The sequence below is a fragment of the Accipiter gentilis genome, chromosome Z (genome assembly GCF_929443795.1).
Source record: "Accipiter gentilis chromosome Z, bAccGen1.1, whole genome shotgun sequence".
NCBI lineage: Eukaryota > Metazoa > Chordata > Aves > Accipitriformes > Accipitridae > Astur > Astur gentilis.
Window position 1 is genome coordinate 51,550,025 of NC_064919.1, and position 21,465 is coordinate 51,571,489.

The window sequence follows — 21,465 nt, forward strand, 5'->3', positions numbered from 1 at the left end:
ATGAAAGAAAATACAAAAGAAACATATGCAGGATGGAAAATTGCATTACATTTTTTTATACTGCAATGTATAAGGTATCAGAGATTGCAGTAAGCCATGAAGTTTTGGTCTGGAGTTTTCCTTCATATCCTTTATCAGAAATCTGTTAATAGTTATCACATATACCATGTTTACTACAGGTAAACTTTTCCTAAAGTAGACAGAAATAATACTTGCTAGAAATACTTTGCAGGTAAAACTTACACATGCTATAGAGTGGAAATGATGTCAAATGACTTGTCTGTGTTCCATTGCAAGCTAGTAACTGGGGAGGAATAAAATCTCAGATGCCTGACAGGGTACCCAGACTTCACCTTTGCACTGGGCCATTCTACTTCTGTCTGTTGGGAGGGTTTGCTGGTATGGAAGACTTCCTACCTGAAATTTAATTCATAAGATATCCTCTGCAGAATTATCATTCTTTCTTATAGAGCTCAGGATGCCATGTTGGGTCAATGTGATGCTTTTATAGTTTCAGTGTGGCTGAGACTGTGGGGCGCTAAACCCAGTGAATTAGTTGTAGTCTGGTACAAGTGTGTGAAAAGTCTTACTGCTTAAACGGTGAAAGGGTAGGGAGGTATCACTTTTCAGTAGCTGGCAGCCTTGCAAGCTGTCCAGGCAACTTTTGCATCTCCATAGGTTTTCACTATATTTTAAAAGATTGTTGCCTTATCAAGCGTGTTGGCTGCTTGCCTGAATTAAAAAACACACCACCCTGATTTTTTTACATTGAGTTGGAAATATCAGCGTAGTTCAAGACCTCTACTGATTACTTCTTATCATCTGACACATACAAGTAGGTTGAATTCTCCCATCAGTAAAGTAAAAATCATTCACCCACTTACTTGCTGCTAAGGCAGCGTCTCAATGAATACGAAGCCCCTCCTCCACAAGTGCGTGAACATTCACTCCATGAGCCCCAGGCATCCCACAGTGAGTCTCGGTCTTCCTCTGAGCGAGCTGTTCTGGAGCTCTGAGGAGATGGAGAAGGAAAAAATCAGAAAAAATCATTTAAAGGACAAAAATTATTGTTGCTAGTTTTAACCTTTCTTTTTATCGGATATCATCTTAGTCATTGAAAGCAATGAATAAATCTGTTATTCTCTGACATTCCTACCGATTGGCAGCTGGTTCTTGTGGGGGTTGCTGTATGAACTTGTTTTCATACTTGGAGCATCATACTCTGCCTCAGTTTGAGACTGCTGATGGCTATTATAAAAGAGCAACTGTGGACAACAGTGAGGCAAGGGATTTTTCTTGATTAAAAGGAAGAGGTAGAGTATTGTGGACACTAGAAATTGTGCTTTGAAGTTTTGTTACTTTGTTAGAAACTATGAAGGGGCATATTAAAAAGTGCCTTCCAAGATGCTCTTGAGGAAAAAAAGAATCACAACATAGTGAATCAACGTCATACAAAGACATTCAACATAACAACTTTCATGCACTCACCATAGGGAACTGGAACTATTGTTACTTCTCTGTCCAAAGATCTAGAAAACTTTCTGGACAAAGTTTCCTGAACTGTTTTATTCCTGCTATTTGCTAACTTAAAAAAGAAAGTGCACACTACCTGAAGAGCTGGAGTTCTCCAATGCGAGGCACAGACCCAGGCAGTGCTATTGTTAGTGCCCGTGGTTGGGCACAAACAAATTTATAGAAAAGCAGCACTGGTGGACTCAGAAATGCTCAGATCTTCTATGATTAACTCATAAACATATGGCAGTACCTGCCTCAAATACATGCAGTCATGTGTGTATCCAGCATTTCATTTTCATTCATGCAAATACAGCTCAAAACCATAGATCTGTAGGGACACAAATGATTTAACCATTTAGATAGGTATTGTCCCTCATGGTTCATGTGGTTTTGTTGGAAGAAACCGAATAACCTAAAGAAGCACGCAAAGGTGCATCGAAAATGCCTGTGTCTGATGGAGAGCAGGCAGTGTTCTCCTTCAAATCTTGGCTTGTGCTGTGGGCCAACACCTGGTAAATAGCATTTCTAACTGTATATGGAATAAATGAAGGGGCAAGCAAACGATATGAGGGAGACTTTGATGGTACACCTTCAATAGAGAAGCATCACTAAGCATCATTGCTAGCCCGTGTTAGAAGAATCAGCTTTGGTTTTCAACACTGAGGGATTATTTGAGCCACAGAGATAGCTCAACACTGAAATCATATTATCTTTAGTGAAGCTATGTAAAAATTTTGTCATGAAATCTGAAACCTAGTGAAATATACCAGTCTTGAATATTGTTATTCACAGGCAAACCCCAAAAATGTTGGCAATGGTTTAGGGCTGTGAACAGGGTCAATATACATCTGTTTAAAGGAGATACTGAATTTGCCACACATAACCGAGATCCTAAACTGAACAGTCTGTGTCCGTAGAGCAGAGGACTAAGTCTGGCACATTAAGATATGAAATGTGTGTTAATTGGGATTTATCAAGGTAAGAGGTTAACTATTCAGTATACTTTAAGGAGACAGGAATGCATTATATATGTTAACCATTAATAATGAAAGAATTTTCCAATATGGAAACCTTTTAGTCCTATAAAATTCTGCAAAGGGATTGCAGTTCATCCACTACTGTCATCTGTGACACTGAATAAACACCCAGGCATAAGATTAGCTGAAGTGAAAGCTCATGTCTTTTATTAGCTGTCTCTATACCCAGCTCAGCAATAAGGCCAAAGTCTTGCACTGAACTCTGTTCTCCTGAAAACAGAAAGCCCGTAATCTCAGTGTTGTGCACATTTGCACCCTCTCATAGTCATTAGCTCCATGCATCTGAAGGATGAAAACATTGCTAGTGCTCTTCCCATGGTCCCATGGGAGTGTTCCTGCCCTGAAGCAAGTCATTAGCTCATGGATCAGTACTTAGCTTACTCAGGTTGACAGAGTAATTGTATTGCCATATTCTTTCCAAAAGCCTGATACTACTCTGACATACACTGGCACAATAAATTAGTGGTAACTAAATAGAAAGTTGATCGTGTTAAATCTGCTTAAGTGAGCTCAGACTGTATGCCAAATTGGCAAACTTCTATGGACATATTGTTTGAAGGAGAAAAAAAAAAAAAAAAAAAAGAGATTTGCAGGACATCTGTCCAGCCATTTTTTTCTTCTTTCTCTCTCTTCCCATTATTACTTTTATTGAGGTACAGTCCAAACCCAATCTTAAAGAATGCATCAGTCTGTTTGGGCAGCATGGGTTAAAAGAGAAAGACTTTTCCTCTCTGCAAACACACCAAATACAGTTATTTCTTTTGAAAGGAAGAGCTCAAGAAGTGGCAAGGGCCAGGTGCAGGACCAGTACACAGCAACACACCAGACTGTCCATCCAGCCATGGCTCCCCAGCATTTCACAGTGGTTGCCTGCTGCATTCCTCATGCTGCTGCTCATGGACCCCTCAAGGGCATGAGTGCTCCTTTTTTTAAACCAGAGTATTTTAAAGGGCAAATACACAAATGCCACTTAAATAGAGTTGAGTCTATTTGGCCTTCTGACACAAAAGCAGCCAACCCTTTTGAAAGACCTTTAGGATCTGGTCCAAAGCATGCTGAGGTCAAATGAAAACTCCATCAGATTAAAGGTATTCAGGAAGAGAACATTAAAAGATAGGCTGAAGGGGAACCAACACAATTTGTAAAGATTTTTTTTTTTTAATGAATCAAATAAATCTTGTGAATGAGAAGGAAGCTAAACCAAGCAGGCAGGAGGCAAGCTTTCTTCAAACAGCTCTGCTGAAGCACCTCCACTCTGATCCTGCTGCTCAATCTTAGCACTTTTGCTAAGTGGAGGTTGCCAGCTATGCCAAATATAATGATTATTCTATGGTATGGCCAACCTCCAATTTCATTTTTCTTCATGGTGCACAGTTTGTAATGGCATTTTAAACACATGTAGCACTTTCTTCTGCAGAACAGCTGTTGGAAGATAGTTTAGATGGGTGGTTTGGATCTACTGATGGGGAAAAAAAGCTAAATTAACTTAGTCTGTGAGACATGATACTGGATTTGCTTAATAAGTGTATAACAATTATTTGACACTCTCAGTTTATCCTACCTTCATTAAAATGCAAAAGGATTTAATTCCAACACAATAATTGCAAGGGTAAGTGTAAAAATTAAAGTAACATAAGTGGTCAAATTCTGACTATGGCCAGATATGATCCATCCTCTAGATACAATCTCATTAACATTTAGACATGAGATAAGAGGAATGACATGCCAATTTACTGAGGTTATTTCAGCTGGCTGTTTTCTGAAGGGTAATTTTTATAAAATGAAAATGTGTGTTTGCACTTTTAGTCTGCTAAAAATAAAATGTGTGTCTGTGCTGTTAGTTTACAAGGAAAAAGATATCTTCAAACCGCAAATGGATGTTTGTCCTGATCATTCACCACTGGTTGAAAGCCCAAAGACATAATTAAAAAGGATTGCAAGGTAAAGTCACGTGAACCAAGTACTCTTACCTCATTGCAAATTATAAGCATCAGCACAGCTAGACATTCTAAGGGTCCAAATTTTTTCTGAAATAAATTGTACTCCCACCCAGAGGAGAGCCATGTGCCTGTTATTTGCATTCCAAGATTTGTTATAAGACCTATATATTCCCAGAAAGCACGTGATCTCAAGCTGGAACAGGCTCCAAGTTTTCTTTTAACAAGTGGAATAAACATAATTCATTTCAACTCCCTCCATGTTTAATGTTAAAGAAAGCAGAGTGGTTTCCCCTCCTGTGAACTACACAGTTAAGATTGAGCCTGAAATTCTAGCAGTGCCTGAAAAGCCATTTTTAATCTGAAGATTGTCTATTGCAGGCCTATTACAGCTTCAAAGGATATATACCATTACTAGGTAAGAATTCACTGTTTAGCACAGATTTTTCAAAAGTAGCTTATACTGCTAATTAATGTTTTCTACCCTCTTTCAACAAAGTGAAATAAACTGAAGAACCAACATTAAAATACTCATTATAACGGTCAAGAACATTGCAGTGTTCTGCAATACAAGAACTCCTACAACACTCCTTTAAAGCCCTAATGTTCCTGCCACCATGAATAAACAGGGGGAAAAAAAAAAAAAAAAAAGGAGAAAAAACCCAGGGGGGTGTAGGGTACATGCCGTTAAAGCTGCAAGGAGTAAAGCTGCCACCACTTAAAGCTTCCTTACAAACAATCTTTTATCTGTGCCAGAAGTACCCCAGGTTAGTGCTTCTGGAAATGCCAGTGTATGCTAAAGAAGCAAAATGTAGACAGTCATCAAGGCTCATTATGCCCTGCTGCTGGAATCAGAAGAGCTTCCTTCCCCCTTCTGTCCATTCTAGGTGGATCTCAGCCTGAGCTTCCCAGGAAACACCCACTGCTTTGTCCACACAAAACTCATGATGTCCTCAGATCTACAGCATCAATGGCAGAAATGTCACCTGAAAGAAATTTGCTTATTAATGAGCTACATAAAAAAAGTAAGTCTGCTAGCACTAATCAAAATCAGCTCTTTCTCTATCTCTCATTACCCTAATACATATTTAACCTGAGGATGATCCTGCAGCTACCACCTAACACAGAAGCTCCAGAGGAAATGGGCATAAACTCCCAAAGAGTTCTCTAATGAGAAGGAGAAGTAAAGCCCTGTGCTTTTGGACAAGAAAGCAAGAAGGATCACTTGTACAAAATGAAATCACTGTTAGTGGATAGGGCACTCAGGTGAAGATGCTTACAAGAAAAAAAAAAGTCTGTAAACTACAAACTGAACAAAGGACTTCTTATAATATAAACAAGCTGACATTTAGAATATAAATAATCTGACAGAAGTAAGACTAAAAGAGCTAGGTATCCAATTTTATTCTTAAAAAAATCCAGCTTAAGTGTTTAACAGTAATTTCTGAATTTATTAAAGAGTTGTCAGGCAGTCACTTTATATATGGACTATGAGATGAATAACAGGTCTTTCCTACCCTCTCCACTAACACACAGTACACAGAAATCATTTAAACTATCTGGAATAATACGTAAAAACCACAAGTGTCACACATCCTTAAATCACAACAGCTGCCTGGCCATCCAGGAGCTGCCATCCCTGATGAGAGAACCACGTTTCTTCTAAGAGCATGTGTGTACACGTGTGTGGGGGTGCACAGAGGGAGAAACATGAAGAGTAGCAAAACCTCTGTTCATATCCTGAGACCTATAAAAGAAGTTCAGCCTTAAGAAAATAAATCTTGGTCACATATTGGAATTGAATTTAAAATTTTTTTTGGAATGGTGCTATCCCTACAGAATCCAACTATTTGTCAGTGTCACACAGAAAAGAGTGTGTATAAATGCAGATCACATTGTTTAATTGCTCCTCAGTTTCCAAGGGTTCCAGTCTTCCTCCTCATTCAGTAAAACACTGCTGAAGTCATATTTTTCAAGCACTCAGTGTGTTCCCTAGATTAAACAGCAAGATAGTGAAAAATGCAGTTAACCTCTTGTTGGACTAAGGCACTGATACAGACTTTAAGCCACAGTTATTTCCCAGATGATATGCACCTCTGGGTTTGGTTAAGAAATTTAAATCATCTGTTTCTTGTCATATCCCCATTGTTTAGGGGTATGATGAACTGTCAGTGACAATATGCAAGGCTCCTTTGAGGCCACTGCCTAGACTTGTCTTTTGCTACTGTGAAAATGATATTGGGGACAGAAAACCATTATTTTTCCCTATTATATGGTCTTTCTGCCCTCCCTTTTCAGATACGTCCAAGTGCATCCCTATATGAATTCTTGCCAAGCCATACATCTCCTTCTTTGAGTAATCCTTGATCATCTTCTGATGGTTGTCACTTAGGTCAAATACATACGTCGCACAGTACTGAAATGCTGTCTGTAGTGAACCAGGAAGAAACTGGTCTCAGCACTTACCTAGGTGTGTAATAGCAGGAGACAAGGCCAGTGACCTCATCTCTTTTTAAGAAACATATCTTTCCAAATTTCAACCAATGCAAATATATGGTTTATAAGAATTCATTTGCACAATGTTGTGTTATCTTTGTTGCATTCCATCCAAGGAAACAGCTGGGTTACCGCTTAGATGGGAAATTGCATGGAAATCTCTGGCTTTTGAAGGAAGGCAAGGCAGAACAAAATCACAGCCAGCTGAATTAATATTCATAATTACTGTCAAGCAAAATGTTAATATGCAAGACATTCCTGACTAGCTGTTGAAACTTTTCAGAGTGATTACTTAGAAACATTATAAGTAAAATATTCTGACACATCCACTTTGCAATGCACAAAAAACATGTTTAATGTATCTAGGCAAAGAGTTGCACTTCATTTTAAACAGTATTGTATGACTGAAGCACATCCACTCTTCCAGAATAACTGTACCATACTGAAGAAAGGGCTTATTAAAGTAAGCCTTATCCTTGTGAGGAGCGTAATTCCCTGGAAGCACTAGGACTCCCCATGACAATAGCTGCCCTCCAGCTCCAAGCAGATATCTGCCCATTTCATGCACCTCATGAAAGCAGAGGTCCCCAAGCCAGCCTTAGCAATATGTCCAAGGACTTCCTGGGAATGAACACCAACCAATTTTCTTTTCTCAAGGGATCTGCTTCAGTGACAAGGATGGATGAACACTGTTTAGCTGGTGTGGTAGATAGCTTCTCTTCCCATTACCCTGAGTGTATCCCTTGTAAAGACAAAGAGAGGACGTCAGCCACTAGACCTGCCACCCAGCCACCCTCCAAAAGGACCACACAGGCCAGAAAAACCTGCCTACCTGGCATTCTTACCAAAGTAATGGGAGTTCTGCTCTCACTGAAGTTAAAAGAAGATGAAGAGAGAAAACGCCCTTGCACCCAAGCTGCCAGAGCTGTTTACTGCACCTGAGATGCTGAGTGACCACAGGTACAATTGCTCCCGTGATTAACTGCATGGTGTTCCATATGGCCAAATCAAAAGGATGATTATAGAACTGTCCAAACGACTGCTAAAACACTGTTTTCTCTGGCAAATCACCTGGAAAGAAAAGTAGTTGCAATGAGGATCAGACAAGTTGAGGTGGAAGTGGCTATACCTTGTACACTAGCTCCCCTGCTCCCTGCAGGGAAGCACCTCCCTTCTGCTGGGTGTGGGGCTATGAGCTGAACATTACCAGCCCACTTGCCTCAGGCTTCCACAGTCTCGGAAATTAACTTAGAAAATTTTGCCTCCTTTGCACTTGCAAGACCAGGCAAAAGGTCTGTGAGGGGATCAAGAGTGTATTTCCTATGGAAAACCCCTGGCACAGGGAAGCCTTGATCTGAGTGACTCCACGCCCCAAGGAAGGCACTGGCACAGGAGCACACATGTGTGAGGTTATATACTGTACTTTGGGTAATTACTTTATGTTCAGATTTTGCTAGTGCAGACAAATAGGCCAGGATTTATTTTTATATTTCAGCCTCTTAAAAAGGAATAAACAAAAAAGTCCAAATTTCCTTCTGGGTAGTTTTTCATTTACTCTTTCTTCAGGATCAACATCATCTATCACTTAGAAGAAACAGGGGAAGACACCTTGATGAGAAGGAGAGAAGAAGAAATCTCACTGAGATCCTCTTGCAGCTTTTCAATACTTATTCTGCTCCTGTGAACACAGACAGGGGGAAGGGCAATAGGTGGACAATTTTTTTTTTACCCTGAAGGAAGACACCTGATACACATACAGCCAGCTCAGTTCCCAGGGACATAAGTAAAAATTTGCTGTGTTAGTCCTTTTCAGTTCTGCACTCCTTTTTGTCTTCTTTTACTCTTAACAGCACAGTCATGGAAGGCAGGCTTAGTAATAAGGGAACAGAAAAAGGGAAATTATGGCATTTTTTCCTTTTGCACAGGAAAGCAAAGGTTAGCCAAGGGGGAAATAACCCCTCCTCCCTTCCTAGCCATATATGACCTGATATGGTTATTGCGCAAATAATAAGGATGAAGTGTCACACTGAAGTCTGTCATCCTGAAAACACATTTGCACCCTTTGACAGTTTTTAGCTCCACACATCAAGTGCTCTCTGAAGAATAAAAACATTGTCAGTGCTGTCCCCATAGTCCCATGGGATTCCGCCTGTCCTGAAGCGAGTCATATAACTGTATATATGCAGTGTCTTCAAACATAATAGGGAGTACACAGCTTCTACTCTGCAACAAAACAGGGAAGAAATTATAAACAGCCATCCCCAAACCTGGACTGGAAGTTGTATCCCAGGAGAAATGTGCCAAACGTGAGCTCATTTCTTCACCCAAAAGGGCAGCAGCCAGCTGGGCGGGCAGGTTGCTGGCAGAGGATGGAGCTGACACCATATCACTTCAACATGCTGCACGCTGTGCTCCCTGTAACATTTTATAACAGTGCCTTATAAAACTCAGATCAGTCCTATCTCTCACTTCACTTACCCATATGAAAATATACACCAGGAGAGTGGTGTGAATACAAGAGCTTGCTTTCTTGCTCTCACAAACCCAAGTTATAACACCCTGTTGTATTTAAATCCTGCTGTGCTGGTGTAAACACCAGGCATGGTTGATCCAATACAGAGCAGGTCCAAGCTGGCTCAGCTTCAGACTTGTCGCCTGATTGATTCAGAAGGGTTTTCAAGGCTAGGACTGGTTCAGATGCAGGATGGGTGAAATCACTTTCCAGAATTCGGAACCCACCCAACAGCATGGGTTCAAAAGTGCATCTTGCACTCAAGGACTTCGGGTTTGCCTTCCACGTAGCAAGAACTGCAGTCGGGGAAAGAGCCCACAGAGGCACACAGAAAGGAAAAGAGAGAAAACTAAAACTCTTATCTGTCAGAAGGCCTACTGCACGCCAAATGTTTTCTAAGTGGTGAGAAGTGAAAGCTATGTGCTGGCTGGGCTGCATCTATCAGCTTCAGGAAAAAATGGCCAACATATGGCTGACACTCCCAGCACCACAGGTGAACCACTATCTCCTCCAAAGAGCCAGGAGAATGTGTATTAGCCATTTTCCCTTGCTTTAGTAAACTGACCTTAAGCTTCAGATATTCACCCAGCCTAACTCTCCATACAGGTCATGACATCTAACAGTGAGTCCTCTTATGTGCGCCAAACCCCATGTGGACTGGATTTAGAAACTCTTGCTCTGAAAGTCTGAGCTAGAAGACCTTGTCACATCAGCATAGATTTTAACAGGCTCATCAGCCCTAGGTTGGCTCGGCCTCCTCTGGAGCAGGTCAGAGCATTAAGACAAGGTGCCATAGTTTGCAATAGAAAGATGGCACTCTCTGGTCAGGAGGCATTTCAGTGAAGGGGATTTGTGTAATTTCAGATAAACACCCTCAATTATGAGGTTTATTCAAAATAAATGAAGCCTCCCATTCTTCTGATGGTCTGCCATCTCCCTCAGTTACCTCACGGAGCCATGTGTGCGTTTATTTTAACAACAAGGGGCCGTATAAAGGGTTGAAACTTTAAACTTTGGTGGAGGCAGGAAAACTGAAAGGGAAATATTTATGTAAAAAAGTAGGGGAGAAAGAGAAATAGGGGAAGAGAGGAAGAGGGAAAGGGAGGGAGGAAGGAAAAAAGAAAGGAAGGAAGAAAGGGGGAGGAAGGGAAGAGGGAGAAGTAAATAAATAAATCACGGAGAAAGCTCAAGATCCCATGTTGTAACAAAAAATAAAGGGAAGACAGGGAAAAAAAATGTTCATGGGACCCTTAGGAATTAACTATAAACCTCAGAGTTTATCTTACATATTTATTCCCCCCCTTAATCACCAAGTAATTGATCTCAAATTAATGTTTCTTTAAAGGAAAAGACACTCAATTGTTGAGAGTTTGCAGTACCACGCTGGACTTTTCTAGGAGTACCAGATTTTCTTTTTTCATGATTCTACATTGAATTACAAAGATGGAAGGACCTAGAGACTATCAGGATATAAACTGCTGCTACTCTCATGCTGCCCTGTAATATCACATATGGTGAAAATATTTATGTTTCCATTGCTCTCACCAAATAAAAGAAAAGACATAGCCACGCTTTGGAACCAGTATGCTGCAGAGAAAGGGTATGCATTCCTCACTAAGCCAGCCTTCAGCTCTGGTAAGATGTGATAATGCACTCCCACTTGCCCTGGTGCTCACCAGCACTGACAGGCGGCTGAGCCCATCAGAGAATGATGACACTGCTAAAGTTTGGATTAGAAAGGCAGAGTCTTACGATTCAAGCTGTGACAACTCCTGGTTTTGGTTTCAGAGAATTCCCTCTCTCCTTGAGCTGATTCAGATCTTTTATCTTTAAAACATGGCTCTGGCTAGACCTTTAAGGAACATATTGGCTATACCACAGTAACGTGAAAACCCCCCACTCTCTTTTTTAAAAGTTACAGGAACTATGAAAATGTCATATCCAAAACACATTTATAATCATAATCCATCCATATACCAAAATGAAAAAAGAAAAGACAGCCCTGGGCTTGTAAAGGGCAGTTATATTTGCCCTCAACAACAGATGCTTTCAGCAGTCCAGGCTGAAAGAAATATGGGGATTTAAATAAGCCAGTTAAGTAAGTAAATAAATAAATAATCCACCAATATGATGCCAGCACAGAACGGTAGGAGAACTTATTGCTTCCTTTATTCCCTTTCATTTCTGGGTCTGTTGATATAGCACAGGATCTGAACAATACACTAGCAAACTTCAAACAGGGACTGAGATTATATCCAACAAAGCTAGAAGGGGAAATTTGACACCCCTACAGTACATTCATAGGGAAACAAAATGAGTAATATTTATTTTATGGGACAGTTTGAATTTATTATAAGTTGCATATAATTTCCTGTCTCATTTCTTGAGCACTCTTGGAATTTATTTCAGGATGTCTTACGTTATCACACACCCCTTTCCCTCCACCCTGACACCCTCTCTGCTGGACTTGCTCTACAAGAAGTCCCTGAAAGGCAGAAATCTCAGGACAACCTCTAAAGGGTTGAAGCTTTGGAAGAAATTCCATAAAGGCAATGAAGATGAAAATGGAAACAATGTTAAAATTAATATACTGTAGAATCAGTGAACATACCACTTATTTCTGTACACAACTCGAAAAAGGACTGCTCCTATAAGCAGTCCAAATAATTCACAGGTGGCAAAACTATTAGGATTTATATAGGATTGCCTTGGAAGCAAATTAAATCTCACAAGTACAAATTCTGCTTTTCCTCCTCAAAGTCACCTGTCCATATTGCCTTCCAATTTCACCACAACTTTAGCTACTTTTATAAGAAATTTGGAAAAGTTGGTTTCTGGCAGCAAAAAGAAAAAAGTCCTCATATGTGAAATGAAATTCTAATCAGGGTACTTAAAGGAAGAAAAAAGAAAAAAAAAAAAAACACCTAGAAATGCACCTGGAGTTAGTAATCTTTGATATGGTAACATCTCACTGTCAGTGAAGCAGAGAGAAGGTCCTGGCCTACAGCAGTCTTCAATGTGCATGCTCAGATGCAGGCCGTAACAAACTGACAACACCCAGCAAAGGTGTCCTGTTGAAAATAAGATAAACTGGCCACTCAGAGGTTTCACAAGAAGATATTCATGACCAATGCTTTTTGAAGGTATTGTAATTGCTCCCGTGCATGGCATCTAAATACCACATGTAAAAGCTCAACATAAAAACAGTTATTAAATGAAAAGACTTTAATACAAAGTCTGAGCAGGTGGAATTTAATATAGTTCTACTGCAGTTAACAGAGGCAAATAAATTTGTATAGATGAGAAGCTCACTCTCAAATCTCAGCTAATACTATACTTATGAACCATTATATTTGTATTAACAGTTAGCATTCTAGGAATTGTATTTGTCACTTCCAAAAAGGAGGGCAAAAACTTTAAAGGCTGATGACCCTATCTGGTTGTGGGAGAGCCTTCAAGAGAGACAGATAAGATACTGCATACAATTATCTTGAAAGACAAATGAAACATTTGAGAATGGCATCTTTAAAACCATGATACCAACCTTTAAATCTTTCTAGTATCTATAATCCCCAATAGACAACCCTCTCTCTGTGTCCACTTTGCATATGGAAATATTTTGGCTGATTAAAAAAATAGGTCTGAACACGTACAGTGAGTCTTAGCGTGCATGATAGCAAGTCTCAGTCCTGTGATGAAATGTTTTACATTCCCTGAGATAGAAGGACATCTAAATGATCAGGTTGCACTAAGCATTGACTATTATTGGTCTGTGTTCAACACTACACAGCATTAAGGACCTAGAAAAGATTTTCCATCACTCCATGAAATGTATATTTCTTGGTTACTTCCCCAACTTTGCCTGAACATACATTTGAGGGCTAGGTGATGTTATAAGACCTTGAATATTCAAAGCTGGTCAACAATCTGTTACGACAAGCCTACGTCCACTGGCTGATATGAAATGTTGGAGGTGCCAAAAGAAAAAGTTAGCCATTCCTGTACACCAGTTAGGAATAAGTTCTGGTTCATAACAGAGTATGATATTCTGATGGAATTCAATGTTTCATGCCAGCTTCTGATTAGTTGCTGTCCACCACATGAGAAGACTTCTTTCATAACTGCCCTTGGCTTGGACTGGAACAAGTAATTTCTTTCTCCTTTTCCTGCTCCCCATCCTGATACCATAGCATCTGGTGGCTGATGTGTTTTCACTGTTTTTTCACTATGTTCAGCTTTCTGATTGTTTCTATAAGGATGGTCTTATTATTCTGCTTTCCTTCCTCATACGAGAGAATACATGCCTCCGTGGCAACAGACTGCAATTTCCCATTTCTTTTCCATGTAATTGTTGCCCATACAGTAATAATTTTCTTACTTTTCTTACAAGCTTAAGAAAATAACTAAGAAAAGCAATAGAAACAACAGTGCCATCTGCAGATTTGACAAGACAACAACACTGTAGCAGAAACCACGAGGTTATATTTGGATGGCTAACAACACAGTTGTAAGGGTTTCAGTTTTTGTTTGCTTCAGTGAGAAATCAGTTATGAAGAGATTGATAACCCTCTCCTGAAGAATTATTTGTCTGGGCATGTGGACTACTCAGGCTTTACATTAACTCATGAACCTCCTAAGCATATAAGTTTATCCAGCTGACAGATCCATGACTACAGGTGACTATACTACAATGTTTAGACTCTCCACAGTGTTCAATTTCATAGCTCCTTTTACTATTCTTTGCCAAACATATGAATCTAGCAGAAGTCATTAAAACAAAACATTTTTAACTTTACTGACATTTGAGGGGCAGACCAATAGCTCAACAGCCTACATAAAGTACTGACTCCCATCCATGGAAGTCCAAAAGAAAAAAAACCTGTAACACAACCTTAGTTCAGTTCATGAAAGCCTTTGCACTTGGTAGAAAAAGAGCTAATAAATGATATACTTAAAAAAAAAATCTGAAGGCAGAGATCAATAAAATAAGTCCAAACACAAAATTCTAGAGGAATGTAAGAAGAAAGTGATGAGTATACATACTTGGTATTATCTAGACCTTCATGTAAGACATTGTTTTGTTTTATAGACAAGACATTCAGAGCACAGCAGCACTGGCAACAAACCACAAGGGTGAGAAATTTTGCACTGCTTCACATGAATAAATCTTAGCTTTGTATATCTGTACTCTGTATTTCAGTGCATTTTACCCAACTGATGTGATCAAATATCTACATAGGCATGACTATGCATGAAAATGTATGTGCACACTTTGGACCCTGTACTGGAAAAATCCTGCTCTATACAGCTACAGTTGAAGAAACAGAGGAGCAGACATACAACAGTAGGTAGACCTATCTACACATGAAAGGAAAAACTGTCAAGCTTTGTACATTCAGATGTAAACAAGAAACATCATATTCATTCCACTGGCTAATTGTGCTTGTGGTCATCCAAGACAGACCCAGTTAGATAATAGGGGAATGTAATGCCAAAGAGCCTGGAAGGAATGGACTATTGTATTTGACTATTTTCCATGTACAAATTAGCACAGCAAAAGAAAGAAATCCTGCAGAAAAACACATGTACTTTATTACAGTTCCTAGTGTTATTTCTGTAAGTAGCACAACAGCAACAAGAGAGAGAGAAAAAAAAGCTGCTGAAAAGATGCAAACAACAAATGCAAATGTGATTAAATGCCCTTCTGACATGAAGTGATTTGACTTCAAGTTCAGATGAACACATGGCTGGTTATGGTTTTGGCCACATTTCCTTTGAGTTAGACAACTGTGATTTGCTTGTGTTAGGCTTTTATTTTTAAACAAACAGAAAAGGGAATCTTCAGAATAGATTGCCTGCTTTCTTTTGTTTCTTGTAAAAGTGGTGCGCTAATATTTCCTTAGCATGCAAAAGTTCACAGAGCAATGAGCAAAATTCTCCAAATACCTGGTCTTAGTCTGCAAAGACTTTCAGTCTGATATTACTTTTTCAAAACAGACATCTAGTGTTATGGCTCAGATTCTCAAAAGTAACCATGAAAGTACCTAACTCCCATTTATGCCAGGGATACTGGATGTCTGAGTATGGAGCAAGTTCTAGGGCAGTTAAACAATAAACTGCTGAGCCCCCACAGACCTTACCGAAACACCACTCAACCGAAAATGAATACAATTTCTTCTGAAGAAGGTTAAGAACTCTGATGGGGTAGTGAGCTACACTCAGTACTACACCACTCCAGGTCATCTGCCCTGAAGTAGACTCTACCTGCTGGCTAATGATGGTAACAGGAGAGGTTATTGCTGATACTGCCTGTGGGCTTGTCCATCCCCTTAGCATCATGTGAGAGCATGCACTGTGCACATCTGGGCTATGCAACCTCATTACTGAGGCAAGGGTGCGGAACAAAGAGTTTAGGTGCTACTTTGCTCTACAGTGCCTTACTGAAAATACTGGAACATGTGATAAATTATTGGAAGACCAATTCTGTAAGCATTTGTTACCTAGCCTTAGTGAACTTCTGCTGATGTCACTAGAGTGCTACATGACTAGAAGCTGCTCATGTTTCTCAGTGTGGGCAAGACAGGGGTTTTAGAGAGATACAAGGTGTAACACATAAATTGAAATGCTGATTGTCATAGTTTTCAAACTAATTCCACGTACTTGACTAAAGGCTAATACCTACGAGGCTAATAGCCAGGTTACACACCTGGCCCAATGACTCTTTTTTTCTCAAAAACATCCATGAGCTTTCTACTATGCCCTGTGTGACCTCATGCTGCAATGAACTACAGTAGTAACATGTATCCAAGGTATCCTACAACTTACCTCTATCTCTAGCCAACTATAAGTCAAATTCTTGCATGTTTACCTAATCTCCTGCTGAAAGCAAGTGAGAGATTTTCCTGAGTATGGAAAGAGCAAAAGAATAGTCTGATTCAAAAAGAAAGTTAAGCTTGCTTCACATCACTATTCTTGAGGCACAAAGATTTGGTGGGAGGTGGGGGGGAAATCTCTTGCGGCAGGGTAAGTCATACAAACTACTATAGTATGGAACATAATGCATAATAGTTGGCAGCGGAATGCACTATTTATTTTCATGAATTAGGGACTGAGAACTTAATTCACAAGCAGCAGAGTGAAGCACAAATGTTATGAGTATGAGCTTAACATGGGGCCAAATCCTACAGTCCTTACACAGTCTTGTTGAGTCATATCTCCTGTTGATCTTCCCTAAATTAGTACTGCAGGATTGACTCATAACATATTATAGTCATCAGGTTATAAACTTCTCATTTTCATAAATGAAAGAAAATCTATGCTGACTTTATGCTGTTTTGTGTGAATTCAGTATTTTAAATGGATAATAGACCTTTAAACAAAATAAGACTTTTAGATCAATCCAGACAGCACTTATTCCTTGTGATTAGTTAGTATTTAGTGATTCTATATTCAATTTTTTTAAAAAAAAGTCATATAATATTTTTTAATAAGCATTTTGAATAGGGTTATCCCATTGTTTAAGTCCCCATCTGGCTGCTAAAAAAATGTCTTAAGATTAGTTTACAATGATTATCATAGATTGTATTATACAGATAAATAGGAAGATGCAAGCTGCTATAAAGTTCGTACATTTCTTTAAGATTCTTTCCTATTTGAATGACTACATTCAGTCAAATCTTCAGAAAAAGACAATACACATGTATGCCAAGAATGCGTGTGCATATTACTATTCTTACTGCAGATTTTCTGATAGCAAACATACAGCTCATACTTACAAAATTAAGTATGAGTTAAAATGGAACATTTAATCTCAATCAAACAGCAGAGCTACAGCGCTCAGCTGTAGAGCATCCTATCAGGATAATGAGGGGAAGTATGTGAGAAAATCATAAAGTAATGATTGGCTTTGCAGCCCTGAAGTATACCAGATATCACATAATGTATCTTTTAGAAGTTGGTATAAACTTGTCTCTGTAATGAGTTACAGCAGTAATGAGAGCTTATTTAAACTGGCTGCAGGAAAAAGTTCGGTACATGCTGTACCTTGTTTCTCTGCATGCGCACGACTGAAAAATACTTTTTCTCTTTTGTTTTTTTTAGCAAGGAAGAAAATTTCAGGAACATTACAGCATGATAAAGTTTGATTTAAAGAGGGGAGAAACAGCTCTTCTTTAAGTCCCAGGCAGCTAAATCACCCTTCACAGGTCGTTGCTCTCAAGTTTATAAAAGTGATGCCAACATCAACTTCTTGATTCTACCTGCAGCAACTCACAATATCAAGGCTCCACGCCTGCAATACTTCAGAGAGGACAGGAGTTACAGGATGTGTTCAAAACAAACTCTCTCTAACTGCAGTCCTAAAGATTAAAAACATACCCACGCGCATATATACACACAGACTCGATATCAGCTGCAATCGACACATACTTGCGGGAAAGAAACGGCATTTACCAGGATGAGGGAAGCCAGGAGCAGGGTGCCAGCAGTTGCCCAGCGGCAGCCCTCCATGGTCAGGTCCGTGCCGGACCCGGGGTCGGACGCTGCACAGGCTGCGGAGCGCTCGGCTGCCTGCTGTCACATCCAGCGCCGGTGCGAACCTTCAGCCCTGCTTCTCCGCCTCCATCAGCTCTGCTCACATTTCCTGACCCAGGCGTGGGTGGGTGGCTTGGGGTGAGCCGCGGGGAAGCGCTCCCTAAGCCGGCGAGCAGCCAATCCCCCTCTTGCTAGTCAGACAAGCAGCACAACAAAGCCAAGGGGTCTAGGGAAAGGGTAACAGTGAAGGACAGAGGGGAAGAAAAAGAGAGAGAGAGAGGAGGGGGAGAAGGAGGAGGAGGGAGTCAGAACGGCACAGCTGAAGGGAGCGCTCTGCCTTCAGCTAGCCGTCCTCCAGGAGCTCTGCTCCACCACTTGCCATGAGCTGTTCATGCTTATTGCTAGGTCAGTAGCTCTCCTCCCGAGCATGCATTGTTCCAGACAGGAGGGAAACTTAATCTGTGTCAATACATAGCGTATGCCATAAAAGGCACCAATCGGAAAATGCTGAAATCCTCCAGGGAGAATGTATGTTTTACTAAAGCCTTGCATTCTTCACAGAAAAATGCTCTCTGGAAGCCTTTTACACCGTTTGTTCAGCAATAAAGGAGTCTGACTCCACTCCCAAACTGTAAACTAGGAATGTTTCTAACAGGACTGAGTGACGGTTTTTCTGTCGCTACTTCTTTCTTTTGGGGGAAATTTGAAACCTACCCCATTCTGCATTAGAAGGAAAGTGAGCTTATGGGAGGAAGAATTTTGCACAGAAAGGCAAAGAATCACACAACTTAGGAAAGTTGGGAACTCTGCCTTTTAAGTATTGACAGATAGGAGTTTCAAATCACTGCTCTTACTGTGTTAAGGATTCATGCAGTTTGCATGCCTATGCCCCTGCATTGCCTGAAGTCTCCAGCTATTCCTTTTTTTTTTTTTTTTTTTTTTTTTTTTTTCTGTCTGTCTGTCTGTTTATTTTCTGAAGCAGAAACTGCAAACTGGATCCAAGAACTCTTTCTGAACGCAGTAGGCATTCTCCTACATGGGGCTGACCTGGACGTCTCTTGCAGTCACAACATTATGGTGCTTCAGGGCATTCTATGTCCAGATGGGCATGCAGAAAGCCCTGTCTTCCCTAAGGTCTTAACTGTGGTACCTCAGTAAGCTCAGACAATGAAGGAGAAAAGTAAGGTCCATGTGTGTTAGGGGTAGAGAACAGTATGCTAGCAATAAGCCTGAAAAGTGACTGAAGTCAGAAGCTAGCAGAAGAAAGGGAAACTCTGCTAAGGCACCGGGACTGGAGACAGAAAGGAAAATAGAGCAAGTGTAGACCACAGACCATTTAAGAGAACTGCACATCAGTAGAAAAGAAGAACAGCCTGGAGAAAAAGCTGGACGAGCAGATGGAGAGTGATACAGAATTTGCAAGAGGGAAAGAACTGGGGGGGAAAAAAAGGAGTCACGTATGTTAGGAAGTCAGGAGGAAAGAAGAGCGTCTGGCTTCATGGAACAGGAACAGGAACATAGATGCTGAAGATATCTGAAGGCCAAAACAGAAAAGAGATCAACTAGACAGAGCTGGACTTGGGAAATTAGGATGAAGAGAGAAATTTAGAACAAGAAACAAAAGTAATTAGGAACAGTGGAAGAAACAGATTTCAGCTTGTCCTGGCCAGCAGTAGCTTGGTTGGGGACCTTTGGACTTGGCAGGCAAGGAAACAGGGCCAGGAAGACTGAAAAGGCTATATTTGGGAAGGGGCTATATTGGAAAACCAGCTACGTGGACTGAACATAGCAGGGGTGAGAAAAGGTCTAAAATGGGTACTAAGATTCCTCTACCACCAGTGAGTCCTTTGTGTGTACAAATCCCCTCACACAGCAACTTCAGAAATGACTTCCAGGTGGAGAGGTGAGGGATGGACCACTTTGCACCACCCTGTGGCTCAGAGGTGGGGAAGCCATCATAGGATGACACCATGGCAGAATTTACAACTTCTCCTATTGCCCTTGAAAACTAAACATATAAATTTACTAAAAGTCTAGGGTACCTTTTAAAAATACCACCGCCACTACACAAAGCCCCCAAATCCTTTGCTTCACCAGCAGTTTCAACACAACCCTAAGACTTGCACAAAAGGATTTTTGCCTTACATCTCCTGGCCACAGCTGTCTGTTTTCTCCCACACTCTTTACCCCAAGAAGACTAACATCATAGGAGAAGTACTTAAAGATATCTCCTGGAATTCCTGTACACAAAATTCTCAAGGCCAAATTTTTATGGTAAACAGCAAGGTTTGTAACATTGAATAGATGAAATGATGACTGCTTTATTTTAAAAAAACAAAACTGCTGCTATTATAATTACATGGCTTACAATGAATGAAACAACTGAGAAGGATGTTTTCATAACCATATGCTTGTCTTTTTCTTTCTTTCTTTTTTTTTTCCTTAGCCCAACTTTTAACTGGAGTTGTTGCACTAACACTACATAAGCCCATTTCAGAATTTCTGATTTTGGACATTTCTTGTTCAACTTTGGAGAAGGTGGAGTTTTTAAAAGGAAGGCTTGGAGAATCTTCTTATCAGTACAATAGTCTCAATAGATAACTAAATCATCTACGATGGAATAACTGGATTATACTTGGATTCCATGTATCCTGCCATTTTTCTGCTTATGGACCTCTCACTGAATCTTATAGGGATTTTGCATGGAGAGTGATGGCAAGAGAATGAAGTTAATCATAGAATAGAATCATTGAATCATTTAGGTTGGAAAAGACCTTTATGATCATCCAGTCCAACCATAAACCTAACACTGCCAATTCCGCTGCTAAACCATGTCCCTAAGCACCACATCTACACATTTTTTAAATGGCTCCAGGGATGGTGACTCCACCACTTCCCTGGGCAGCCTGTTCCAATGCTTCATAACCCTTTCAGTGAAAAATTTGTCCTAATATCTAGTTTAAACCTCCCCTGTGCAACTTAAGGCTGTTTCCTCTTGTCCTATTTCCTGTTACTTGGGAGAGGAGACCGACACCCACCTCACTACAACCCCCTTCCAGGCAGTTGTAGAGAGCAATAAGGCCTCCCCTCAGCATGCCCTTCTCCAGACTAAACAACCCCAGTTCCCTCAGCTGCTCCTCACAGGACTTCTTCTCTAGACCCTTCATCAGCTTTGTTGCTCTTCTCTGGATGCGCTCCAGCACCTCAGTGTCTTTCTTGTAGTGAGTTGAAGATATTGCAGTAATGTTACCAAATATGTGGCCTGCAATGTTCAGACATGTTGAAAAGGTGAATTAGCTATAAAGAAGAGCTTTGTTTCTTCAAGATATGTGTTTAATCAGTAGCAGAGCAGCAAAATGTTCATAATAGCATTGTAAATTGTATGACATTCATTAGACCTGATATTTTGTTGCACATTTAAAATTCAGACCAGATT

The 21,465-nt window shown here is 40.2% G+C and overlaps 2 protein-coding genes across 7 annotated transcripts in view; both read right to left on the reverse strand.

Annotated features, from left to right (window-relative positions):
* ADAMTSL1 (ADAMTS like 1) overlaps window positions 1-21,465 on the reverse strand; it is a 474,760-nt gene that overhangs the window by 172,718 nt on the left and 280,577 nt on the right. For 4 of the 6 annotated variants that reach the window (XM_049794311.1, XM_049794310.1, XM_049794308.1 and 1 more), the window contains exon 3: window positions 885-1,012. In XM_049794311.1, the coding sequence (XP_049650268.1) occupies window positions 885-1,012 (128 nt within the window). Of the gene's footprint in view, window positions 1-884; window positions 1,013-17,924; window positions 18,248-21,465 lie in introns of those variants that run through there. The other 2 variants (XM_049794313.1, XM_049794312.1) reach the window with 2 other exon arrangements.
* Window positions 1-21,465, reverse strand: part of SH3GL2 (SH3 domain containing GRB2 like 2, endophilin A1) — a 579,749-nt gene that overhangs the window by 101,905 nt on the left and 456,379 nt on the right. The window lies entirely within an intron of this gene.